Below are 12,789 nucleotides of genomic sequence, written 5' to 3'. Positions count from 1 at the left end.
ACTTACCGTCAATGACCGTATAGTAAACTTGGATGTCCTTTAATTCCTTTGAACCCCAGTTCCCTCAGCTGAAAAATGGGAGTAACTTTTTGTCTTCACAAATAAACAAATCCATTTGGAAAAGCAGAGTGTTTAGGACAACATTAGATTGTTTATCTAAACATGATAAAGGCGTCACTTTTCTTGTTTGTTACGCTCCACATGTTCCTGAGAAACTAACCACAGGGGTAAAAAGTTAATCACAGGACTTGAACGAACCGTAGCAATGCCTTTCAAATCATTTTCAACATTTAAAAACCTAAAGCTCCATAGATCAAGTATCAAGAAAGAGGATCCCCTTTGGCTGAAGGGGAGCCATCCACATGGCAGGAGGAGGTCAGAAGAGAGAAGGGAACAGAGTCGGGTAGAAGGGAGGGTTCGAACCAAACTTAGTTATGGCCTTGATGCTCACCCTGAACCGCTGACGTACCAAGGAGGCCTTAAAATGGTTTTGAAATTCTGAGACCGTAAGCGATGAAATCTAAAATGTCTTTGGCATTCAAGTGACTTTTTAGAAATTGCGTGGCATCTGCCCTGTTCCCTGTTTCTCTGCTCCTGTGCTTTCCATAAACCAGTCAGCGCAGTTCACCATGGCATGGAAATGGTCTCAGCATCTCAAGTTGTTTTCAGACTGGCTTGCTTCTGGCACGTTATCTGAAAGTCTGCTTTGCATCAACTTTTGGGTTCTTCGTTTGGGACAGGAGGAGGAAGAGTTAATGTGCACCCAGTGGGAGAATTTGGTATTTTACAGATTTGTAGGCAATTGTTGACTGTCCCATACAGAAGAAACAGAGCTTGTCTTGGCAGCAAAGTGTAGATGAATGATCTCGACCCAGGATTTCAACAAAGCTGCCATTATTCTCCTCTTAGGTGTGGCCATTGTAAGAATCTGGCTCCTACTTGGGAGGAACTCTCTAGAAAGGAATTCCCTGGTCTGGCGGGGGTCAAGATCGCTGAAGTAGACTGCACTGCTGAACGGAGTATTTGCAGCAAGTATTCGGTGGGTACATGGATGGATGCTCATGAGAGAGCTCCTCTCAGTATGGGGGCAGATCCCAAGGGACTGTGCCTTAACCCCGGTAACTCACTCTGCTCTCATCTTCTCAGCAATGTGGTTTTTATGTCCCTTTGAGTTGTTTGGAGAAGCAAAAAGAGATCCTCTCTCAAAGGAAAGGCATTCTTCTCTGCCCGCTTTTTAGTTAGTATCCATGTTTCAGTGCAGGTTTTCAGGCCTTGCTGTCTGAGTATAAGGCCTTGAAGTAACAGACCCCACGCCATAGACTGTGGGGCTTGTCACACCGCTACTCTTGATTGACCAGCGGTCTGTAGCCTTCGCCACAAATACCCGAGTTGCTCATTTCTCACACAGAAGCCAGCATTATAAAATGCAGTGGCTGAATCTAAGAATCATTTCAACATAACCTCCTTTCTAAAAGGGCCATGCCAGCAAGTCGGTCCTGTGCTTGGGTTAACTACTGCCTTCATTCCAAGCTGTTAGCACAATCCGATGGCCTGGAAGATTTGTCATTTTTTTCTCCTTTGTTATTCAAACACTTTTGGAGCCTTTTAGATGGAGAATAGACGTAATCCAGATAGAGTTTCCTTATTATGAAAAGATAGCAGTTGTTTTTTGTGCCCTAAAATTCTTAGAAACGAGTTGCCACTGAAAAATGTATCCTCAAGAGGGTCTTGCTCCCATGGTCTGGTCTGTAGACCACTAGGGCATCGCCAGGGAGGTCGCTGGAAATGCAGACTCCCAGGCCTGCTCCATCCAAATCTGCATCTTCACCAGACCCGCAGGTGACTGTGTGCACAGTGAAGACCGACAGGGTCTGCTTTAGGGTAAAATCGTTCCTTTGATGCTGATCTTTAATGATATTTTGAATTCAGAAGTGAACACACAGTCCCACGGCTTTGCTTTCTAAACAGTCTGCTCCTGTTTTAATGGAATATACACCTTTAAAAATTAGCCACAGAATTTTCCACCCACAACGGTAGGAGTCTATCTGGTTTTATTTAGGAAGCAATTTGTATGTGATCTGGACCGCTGGTTTGCTAACTTTTTTCTTTTTTGTCTTAAGGTGCGAGGCTACCCCACGTTGCTGCTTTTCCGAGGCGGGAAGAAAGTCAGTGAGCACAGTGGAGGCAGAGACCTTGACTCCTTACACCGCTTTGTCCTGGGCCAAGCGAAAGACGAACTCTAGGAACACAGTTGGAAGTCGCCTCTCCTGCCCAGCTCCCGCACCCTGCGTTTAGGAGTGAGTTCAATCCCACAGAGGCCACTGGGTTCCCAGTGGTGGCTGTTCAGAAAGCAGAACATACTAAGCGTGCGGTATCTTCTTTGTGTGTGTGTTTTCCAAGCCAACACACACTACAGATTCTTTATTAAGTTTCTCTAAGTAAATGTGTAACTCATGGTCACTGTGTAAATATTTTCAGTGGCGATATATCCCCTTTGACCTTCTCTTGATGAAATTTAAATGGTTTCCTTTGAGACTAAAGTAGAGTTGAGGGAAATCAAATTGCTGGACTATTTGTGGCTCCTGAATTGAGTGATTTTGGTGAAAGAAAGCACATCCAAAGCATAGTTTGTTAACTGCCCACAAGTTCTGGAAAGGTGGCCTTGTGGCAGTATTGACGTTCCTCTGATCTTAAGGTCACAGTTGACTCAATACTGTGGTTGGGCCATAGCATGGAGCAGATTTAAAAGCAAAAACCCACACCTCTGGAAGATACCTTCACGGCCACTGCTGGAGCTTCTGTTTCTGTGAATACTTCTCTCAGTGTGAGAGGTTAGCCATAATGAAAGCAGCGTTACTTCTGACTGCGCCTGCTAAGAGAATGCTGATGCCATAACTTTACGTGTCGATACTTGTCGAATCAGTTACTGTTCAGGGATCCTTCTGTTTCTCATGGGGTGAAACATTTCTTTCTTTAGTTCATCCTGTTAACATGAAGCTAGAGTCCACGTGAACTTTAAGATTGGATGTCTTAGAAAGGGTAGGCATGGAAAATTCCATGAGGCTCATTCTGAGCATTTCATTAACTCATAGAAAGATGCCAGTTGTATTTGTCACCTGGGGTGACAAGACCAGACAGGCTTTCCCAGGCCTGGGTATCCAGGGAGGCTCTACAGCCCTGCTGAAGGGCCCTAACTAGAGTTTCTGATTCTGTTTCTCAGTAGTCCTTTTAGAGGCTTGCTATACTCGGTCTGCTTCAAGGAGGTCGACCTTCTAATGTATGAAGAATGGGATGCATTTGATCTCAAGACCAAAGACAGATGTCAGCGGGCTGCTCTGGCCCTGGTGTGCATGGCCGTGGCAGCTGTTGATGCCAGTGTCCTCTAACTCATGCTATCCTTGTGATTAAACAAACACTTTTACTGTCTCCCTTGGGAATAAGCACTTGTAGGACTAAGCTCTAAGATCATCGAGCTACTTCCCATGATAATCACTTTGTGTCCAACACCCTTCACCCACCTCCCATGCGCAAAGGGATGTGGATATTTGGCCCAAAGTAACTATTGGTAGGAATCTTAGAAACAAGACCACGTACTTATACTGTCTGAGGCAGAAGATAACAGCAGCATCTCGACCAGCCTCTGCCTTAAAGGAAATCTTTATTAATCATGTATGGTTCACAGATAATTCTTTAAAAAAAAAAAAAAAAAAACCCAACCTCCTAGAGAAGCACAACTGTCAAGAGTGGCTTCAGCTTTGCATCACGAGTCTTGTATTCCAAGAAAATCAAAGTGGTACAATTTGTTTGTTTACACTATGATACTTTCTAAATAAACTCTTTTTTTTTAAAGTCTGGTCTTTCCTTCAATGTTACAGCAAAACAGATATAAAATAGACAATAAATTATAGTTTATATTTACAAAAAAAGCTGTAAGTGCAAACAGTTGTAGATTATAAATGTATTATTTAATCAGTTTAGTATGAAATTGCCTTCCCAGTACATGATTGTGAAAAAGACATTTAGAAAATATTCTAAAATTTAATCTGAGCCTCACTTTCTACAAGGGAAATCATGATTTCCGTTCATAAACAGCATGATCATCCCCTAACACCATTCTTTCTTACAAGCTGGGCACCCTCAATTTATTTTCTTTCTTTGTTGGTTCTAACCCTGTGGCATGGTATGCTGTATAGTAAAAAGGCAGAGAACCACTTTACTGAAATAGGTATTAGAGCCGGCAGTCCAGAAGTTAATGTGCTGGTCAAAGAACCATTCCGATAAGAGGTGCAGCATTGCCTTCACGTGTTACACGGTTACACACCCCTTGTAGCCTCACCTCAGTGTAATCAGTCTACTTTTGGTACTAGCAAAGAGTACAGCAAATGGAAGATTGAGGTGTAGAAATGGTATGTTTTGGCTGAAATACGTACATTTTCACACCAACAAAACTCCAGCACGAACATATAACAGCAATGATTGAGACAAAGGCGCCCCATGGAGCCCTGGCTGTGGCCTGGGCTGTGGACTTCCTGGGAATGAAATCTGAACAGAGGCGTCCCCCCCACTTCCCCAATTCCGGTTCTGTGTAAAATCTACCTTTGATAGACAGTACTGAACCAGCTGATCCTTTAGCCAAGAATACATTTAACTCCTTTGAGATTATTTTCCCTATTTACTAACAAACACCCCAAATAGCTTGATCTACAGCTAAAACTAATTTTGGTGGGTTTTTGGGGGAGGAGGGTAGGAAGAGCTTCACGGTTATGTTTCTGCAGTTACCAGACCTTATACTACAGACATCCAAACTCAGCTTGCTACAGACCAACAACTACTCACGTCATTTACCAAGTGAGCAAATTATTAATGAGGTCCTTTAAAATCTTCTTGAGTAATAAGGCACTGGCATGAGATAGTTTCAAAGTCTCATCATCCCACCTCCAACTGTGCTTCTGTGTTTTTTAAGGCAGATGTAATCTAGGAATCCAAGGCAGAATGTGTGTCCCCAGCATCTGGTTTCGAGTTAGTGGCATCCACAAGCTCTTACAACCATATTCCTGTATTTTTTCAGAATGACATTGGAGTTGTCATCAAAGTAAAGAACTGAGATGGCATTTAGTTTAGTTGGCGCACAGCACGGTTTGGGGACATACTCAGGGTTCATAAGGTGAACCTGTTCCAAAACAGAAGGGGAGAAAGGTACCTTAGAAATGACACCTGGTCTTAGCTTACTCCCACTTAAAAAACAAAGTCTCCGAGAGCTCACCAAGGTCTGCACGATCGCGTGGTTGGTTGCATTCATGTGTGCGTTGAGTGGGAAGGAGCATTCTCCATCACAGTAATTGGCAGCATAGCCCTTGGGTGCAATGATCCAGTCCTTAATTTAATGCAAAGGAAGCAACAAAAGATTAGCATGAATTTCCCACACTATTAGTGCTTTTCAGGAATGCCGTGAAAAGGTATTTTTCACATTGGACAGGCAAGGATACAGATGCAGGAAGGCTTAGGAATTTGTCCAAGTTCACATTCAAGTGGCAATGCTGGGAAGTGAACCTTGTCGATCTGACCCCAGAGCCCCCGCTCCTTGCAGAGGCCCACAGGGCCTCAGCTGCTACCTGGAAGCGCGTAGGTTGCCAGCAGTATGTGCTTGAACCCAAGAAAGCCTCTCGAGGAGCCCACGGTGCTCCTGTGGAAGTAGTGCCACCTGCATATGGAAGCTACCTTTTATCGCTCACCACCTATGATTAAAGTTGCTGCCTTTCTTACAAACTAGTAATGGTTTTCGGGTATGGGGCAAACGTGTGCTCTTCTGCATCGTTTGGGTGAGCCAGTTTGTAGCCACTGGAGAAGTTAACCATTAGGTAATTTTTTTTCCAACCCTGTGTCAATTAAAATGTGTTTAAATGCCCAAATATATGTCCTATGCGCTTTGAAAGGATGAGGTCAGAGTATTGGGAAATGTGGCTATTGATTTTCGAGGGATCACAGAGCTCAGGCACCCTAGGAAGGTGTTGGAGCGCCTGGTGCCCCACAGACTAAGCTTCCTCTGCCTCACTCCAGGAGCCTGAGCGTTTCGGAGGGCTCCTCAGGACTTCCACAGAAGGAAGCAGCTCAGCCTTCAAGCTCTAGGTGTTTGGTGACGGCTGCCACCATTCAGATGAGAGTAAACTGCTGAGAAAGGACCTTTGTCCCCCGTGTCTGGAGAACTCACCTGCCATCCCAGGTCTTGGAAACTCACATACAGCTCATGCTTCCTGCAGGCTGTTTTCAATTCACTGCTGTTGTAATCTGTTGGAGGAGATCAAAAGATGCACCCATCAACTCATTAATTCCTTCATAGCGAGTTTACCACATGCCAGGCTCTGTACTAGGCTCAGGATAGCCTCCTAGACACAAGTGTGGTCACCCAACAGCTACGTCAGGTTCCTGACTGTTGGCCTGAATGTCTTATGGAGTCCATTTTGTCTACCCTGGGGTCAGTACTGGGCGCAGGGTGACTTGAATGGACACCTTTAAGCAACCGAGGTGTGTTGTGAGCCCTGCTGCATGCAAGGCCTATGGACGCGTGGGCCCACTTGCGCAGTACACCCTGGAGGCGCCTGACTGGGAAGGCATCACATTCCCATCATCAGACAATGCTACTAGGCAGGATTTGCTGCAGTCCAAACAGGGACCATTTTGAAGCTGCACAGGGGCTTTAAAGACAGCTGCCCGGCCAGGAGAGTATCCTGAAGGAACAGTAATGGTGGAGTGGGGCCTAACCAGGAGGCCCAGGAATGGGGGAGACGGAGACACCATGCAGAGGCAATGCTGTCTCTGGCTGTACTCCCACCTCACTGCCAGGGTTGAGCCCTTACGTGCTAATGCAGTAATACTGAGCCAGTGCTTCCTCATGAGACTCTGCCGAAGTGCATGTACCCACCCTGTGCAGCACAGTTGCCACTAGCCTGGCTTAACTTAATCACCAGCAAGAGCACTGGGAGTGCCCCGGTTCACTGAGACCCACTGGAGCGACTCTTACGTGACATGCCTTCTGCCTGGCACCACAGCCAGTAGACGGTAAGTCAGACATGGCTTCCCTCCTCCAAGAACTTAGTGAACGAAGGGGTGGTGTAAAACAGACACACACGTAACTCCAATACAAACCAGAACATGGATGCTACGGGCAAAGGGCATAGGCAAATGTCCCTTCAGAGAAGGGACAGTTCAGAGTGGGAGTGAGGAAGAGAGGAGTTCTGCTGGAATGGATTTAAGGATGTGTCAAGCAGGGTCGGATGAGATAACGCTGGAGAAATGAATGGCCTAGGCTGCCAACCACAATGCTTCGGACTTCCCACCAGAGGCACAAAGTGAGCCTTGGCAGGCTTTTGAGCTGGACAGCAACATTTCGAGCTGTGATTCTAAAGGATTAATCAATCTGGAGTTGTGTTTGAGAGTGCTAGAGAGGATGGATAAAAGGCAAGGAGAAGGCTTTAGAGAAAGGTCATCTAATGTGGGATGTCAGTGGGTGTAAGAGCGTAGGTCATTTGCAGGCTATCCCTTCTCTTTTCAACTACATAAGCCAATACGTCACCTAATTGTTGAAAGCCTGTTTGAACTTGATTTTCTAACTTCTAACTCCCAGTCTTCCTGGCTCTGAAGCAGGAGAGAGCATGCAGATTTCATTAATTTTTTTTTTTTTTTTTTTTTTTTTGAGACAGTCTTGCTCTGTCGCCCAGACTGAAGTGCAATGGCACGATCTTGGCTCACTGCAACCTCTGCCTCCTGGGTTCAAGCGATTCTCCTGCCTCAGTCTCCCGAGTAGCTGGGACTACAGGCGCGAGCCACCATGCCCAGCTAATTTTTTGTACTTTTAGCACAGATGGGGTTTCAACACGTTGGGCCAGGCTGGTCTCAAACTACTGACCTTAAGTGATCTGCCCATCTCAGCCTCACAGAGTGCTGAGATTACAGGTGTGAGCCACCATGCCCCACCAGATTTCATGATTTTTTAAGGAAAAGAGACAAACAGTAACTCAGGCCAGTGGCCTATACTGGGAGAAGAGACGGGGCAACTTTTTTAGGTGGTTTATAATTCTAAATTTATTCATCCTCTCCACCTGCCTATGTTACCCAACAGAACCACCCTGCCTGTAACTTCAAGGACCCCAGAGAAGCCCTGGAGGGAAATTTTCACAATGCAGGACAAGGACTCTCTCAGTAAAAACAATCAATCAACTATCATCATGAGACAGAAACTTCCTACTGAAAAGAACCGCTGAACAAAAATGAATCAGCCACACAAAGTCTCTCAAGATGATGGCTGGAATGCAAGGGAAGACCCAGAGGACCCCAGAGACTGTGGATAAGAGTCTTCTGAACTAAGCTCTAAAGGAAGAATAACAAAACAAAACAATAACAAAACTAAAAACAAACAAAAACTAGAGAAAAAAAGGAAGAATACCTAAAATAATGGAAGGAAGAAAAGGACTAGAAACCTTAAAGCAAAATTATGGGGAAAAAACATGAAAAAAGTACAGGTAGATGTAAAAAGAGTCAAACAGAACTTTATAAAAAGCATGATCATTGAAAATAACAATGAAATCAGATTAGATATAACTGATGATCAGATTAAACAGGTTAAACATTAGCTGTCTAATTAACAGATTAAACAGATTACTTAACAGATTAGTTATCATTAAACAGATAAGCACCAAATTATACATAACTGAAGACAGAATTAAAGAATTCAACAGTATATTTGAAATCTCTTCAAATATAGCACAGAGTCAAATGGCCAAAATACATGACTCTCTCTTTGTAAAGAGACACAAAAGAGAGAATGAAAAGTCCAACATATTTCTAATAGGAATTTCGGAAGACAGTAATAGGGGAGTAGTAGTATTTGAAGACATAATGACTGGGAATTTTCTAGAACTAAAGAAAAGCAAACATCTTTAAGTTGAAAAGGCCCAACGAGTTCCAAGCGGATCAGATAAATTCTTATCTAGCCACATCTAGTGAAACTATATCAAACACATAAATTCTTAAAAGCAACCCAGAGATAAGAAAATTACTTACAAAGAAACACAAAATGGATAGCAAACTTAACAAAAATACACATTAAAAAGTTAAATATGAAAATGATGCCATCAAACCGAGAATGCCATACCCAGCTGTAGTGGGTATTTACTGCTTTTGCTACCCAGCTTTTGGGAAGACTTCCCATGTGGGGGAAGACAGGTGGGACTCAGAGCCCCATTTCCCATAACAGATAGCTCCCCTCTTTGTCCCCTAGCATCTGAAGTATGGACCCATGACTTCATCAAAGCCAATCAAATGTTTCCACCCTGCAGTAATATAACCTGAGGGAGTGACTCAAAGGTGAAATCAAGAATGGGTAGTATGGCAGCCAGTGTCTAGGGTGATGACCGCATTGGAGGGATCCAAAGCACATTGTCCCATGACTAGGATCTGAGCCTTGATTTCCTGATTTAAGTCTCCAGCCTTTCTGTTGATTGGGTAAGTTCCCTGGTATGCTTATTTTTCTTTCATTACAGTCTGCTTCTACTGCATGCAATCTAGAGCACTGTGATAGTTAATTTTGTATCAACTTGATTGGACTATGGAATGCCCAAGTAGCTGATACAACTTTTTTTTCTGCGTTGGGGTTTTGCTCTGTCACCCAAGCTGGAGCACAGTGGCACAATCATGGCTCACTGCAGACTTGACCTCCTGGGCTCAAGCGATCCTACTACTCAGCCTCCCCAGCAACTGGGACTACAGGAACGAACGGGCCACCGCAAGCTAATTTTTAATGTAGAGATTGGGAGTTGCTATATTGTGAGGCTGGTCTCAAACTCCTGGCCTCAAGCAAGCCTCCTGCCTTGGCCTCCCCAAAGTGCTGAGATTACAGGTGTAAGCTACTGAGCCTGGCAACTGTTAAGACATTATTTTTGGGTGTGTCTGTGAAGGTATTTCTGGAAGAAATAAGTATTTGAGTCAGTAGACTGAGTAAAATAGACCTGCCCTCACCAACACGGGTGGGTATCATCTCCTCTGTTCAGGGCCCAGAGAGAATAAAAAGACAGAGGAATGGCAAATTCTCTTTTATTGAGCTGGGTCATTGTCTTCTCTTGCCCTGGGACATCAGAGCTCCCAGTTCCCAGGGCTTTGCACTTCAGGACTTACACCAGCAGCCCTCCCCAGCACTCAGGGCTTTGACTTCCAACTAGGACTTACACCACTGGCTCACCTGGTTCTCAAGCCTTTGGACTCAGACTGAATTACACCACCAGCTTTCCTGGTTCTCCAGCTTGCAGACAGCAGCTCATGTGACTTCTTGGCCTCCGTAATTGCCTGAGTCAATTCCCATAATAAAGCTCCTCTATCTGTCTGTCTGTCTGTCTGTCTGTCTGTCTATCTATCCTATTGATTCTGTTTCTCTGAAAAATTCTGACTAGTAAAAACCCTGACTAGCTAAATTATTCTTCAATAGTTAGGGCGTAGAGAGCACAGGGTGGCAGTGTGCTACCTCACATAGCGTTGACAAGCTTGTCCAGATTTGTTTTTGTGGGTTTTTAAAAAATTTTTGAGACAGGGTCTCACTCTATTACCCAGGCTGGAGTGCAGTGGTGTGATCGTGGCTCACTGAAGCCCCCAACTCCCGGGCTCAAGTGACGCTCCCACCTCAGCCTTCCGAGTAGCTGGGTGTACATCACACACCTGGCCAATTCTTTAAATACTTTGTATAGATGGTGTTCCTCTATGTTGCCTAGGCTGGTCCTGAACTCCTGGGCTCAAGTGATCTTCCTGCTTTAGCCTCCCAAAGTGCTGGGATTACAGGCGTGAGCCACCTCGCCTGGCCTTGTCTTTCTGTTAAGGTATCTTCTAAGCAAAGGAGGAGCCTTGGGAGCGAGGCACGAGGCCATCTGGGATGAGAGAATTTCCTAGAGTGGGAATGACAATGCGAAGGCCCCGAGGAAGCAGCCTGCTTCACCTAGTCCAGGAACAACCATGCGGCCACTGTGATGTGTTAATTAGCAACCCACATCCTCTATCAACCTCCTGAGCACACAGCCAGATGACATTTCCCACTGCAGTTAGCTGTGGCCATGTGCCTGGATTCTGCCCATGAATGTGGGGAAGAAGGGCTGTGTGGTACTGCCAGGCCTGGCCCTCCTAACTACCTGCCCCCTACCCCATCAGCCTTCCACTCACTCTTTCCTCTCCTGCCAGCTGGGTGCAGCAGGGGAGTCTCCTGAAGACCCCAAGGTCCTAACGCCCTGCGCTGTTCAAGGTGTCCTGGGTTAGATGAGAAACTGCATGATCACGCCACTCACAGTCTTAGTCTGGAATTTTCCCCATCCAACCTCATTCTGCTTGTGAAGTAAGCTTCCTCCAAAATACCCTCTCGTGCTAGGGACCAAAATCTCCATGAAGACCATCTTGGCATCATTTGGTCATGTAAAAAGCAAAGATTTCTATAAACAACTTTCTCTCCCAGGTCAAGCAGACATGGGCAGTGTGAAAATAATAAATGTATCTCTGGTCTTTGTCCCCAATTCCTGGCACCAAGCTTTGACAACGCTTAGACTTGAGTGTCTTTGTTATGCTCCTGAGGCCGTAGATTGTACATGGTGAGCCCCCACAGTCTCTAGGACCTCCTTAGCTTCGGGATGGGGACTAGTTACCAAAAAAGCTAGGCACAGGATTGGGGGGTTGGAACTTTGGCTTAGCCTGGCCTCTGGGGGGCTGGAGATGGAGTTCAGTCATGTGGCCAATGATTCAGTTGTGCAGTGCAATTAAACCCCACATAAAAACTCTCGACAGTGAGGCTCAGTGGAGCTTCCAGGTTGGTGAACATACTGATGTTTCAAGAGGACGGTGCACCCAAAAGGGTGTGGAAGCTCCAACCACCCGTGCCTATCCCCTTGACCTTGCCTAAGAGTCTCTTCATTTGGCTGGTCCTGAGTCATACCCCTTATAATAAAACTATGATTGTAAGTATAGCACTTTCTTGAGTTCTGTGAATTGTTCCAGCAAATTATCAAACATGAAGGGCAGTCATGTGAACTCCCAAATTTGTAGGCAAGACAGACAGAAGCATGGCTGCCCTGTGGACCTCACTTGTGCCTGGTGTCTCAAATGACAGCAGTCTCCTTGGGGACCTTGCCCTTTAACTTGGGTCTGTGCTAACTCCAGGTGGCTATCATCAGAATTGAACTGAGGCCAGATGTGGCGGCTCATGCCTGTAATCCCAGCACTATTGGAGGCTAAGGTGGGAAGATCGTTTGAACCCAGGAGTTTGAGATCAGCCTGAACAACACAGACCCTGTCTCTACAAAATATAAAATTAGCTGGGCATAGTGGTGTGTGCCTGTGGTCTCGGCTATTTGGGAGGCTAAGGTGGGAGGACTGTTTGAGCCCTGGAGGTTGAAGCTGCAACGAGCCCTGATTATACTGCTGTACTCCAGCCTGGGCAAGAGAGCAAGACCCTGCCTAAAAAAAAAATTGAATTGCAGGACACTTAATTGGTGTGAAGAATTGCTGGCAGAACACAGGCAGAGACCACCACTTCATGTCTGGATTTCCAGTTTCTTTTTCTGCTGGATGGAACCAAGATGACATAGTCAAAGGGCTTTGCTTCTAACTTCACCAGCAGTTCTGGGTTTCTGTGAACCTGCTGTTGATTTAACTCTCTCAATGCTCAACAAAGAGAACCTTCTCTGTAAGAACAGCTATTGCTTTTAGCGCCAGACACTGGCATTTTTGTTGTTAAGTAAGGGTCAGGGCCAGAGAGAGAAAAGGGAG

General features: G+C 45.3%; 2 protein-coding genes across 3 annotated transcripts in view; one reads left to right on the top strand and one right to left on the bottom strand.

Annotated features, from left to right (window-relative positions):
- Positions 1-3,849, top strand: part of TXNDC5 (thioredoxin domain containing 5) — a 28,972-nt gene extending 25,123 nt beyond the window's left edge. The window contains exons 9-11 of one of the 2 annotated variants that reach the window (XR_004245748.2): positions 910-1,039; positions 2,121-2,297; positions 3,221-3,849. Coding sequence is in view for 1 of the 2 variants with exons in the window: in XM_032141147.2 (XP_031997038.1) it covers positions 910-1,039; positions 2,121-2,243 (253 nt within the window). In the remaining variant the exon portion in view is untranslated. Of the gene's footprint in view, positions 1-909; positions 1,040-2,120 lie in introns of both variants that reach the window. The other variant, XM_032141147.2, reaches the window with a different exon arrangement.
- An 88-nt stretch (positions 3,850-3,937) lies between these two features.
- Positions 3,938-12,789, bottom strand: part of BMP6 (bone morphogenetic protein 6) — a 155,744-nt gene continuing 146,892 nt past the window's right edge. The window contains exons 5-7 of the mRNA XM_032141146.2: positions 6,209-6,285; positions 5,264-5,374; positions 3,938-5,170 (exon numbers count right to left, since the gene is read on the bottom strand). Of these exons, the coding sequence (XP_031997037.1) occupies positions 5,021-5,170; positions 5,264-5,374; positions 6,209-6,285 (338 nt within the window). The 3' untranslated portion in view covers positions 3,938-5,020. The remainder of the gene's footprint in view (positions 5,171-5,263; positions 5,375-6,208; positions 6,286-12,789) is intronic.

This window comes from Hylobates moloch, unplaced genomic scaffold (assembly GCF_009828535.3).
Source record: "Hylobates moloch isolate HMO894 unplaced genomic scaffold, HMol_V3 SCAFFOLD_20, whole genome shotgun sequence".
NCBI lineage: Eukaryota > Metazoa > Chordata > Mammalia > Primates > Hylobatidae > Hylobates > Hylobates moloch.
Note: the sequence above shows the minus strand (reverse complement) of the source record. Positions and strands in the feature narration are given on the sequence as shown.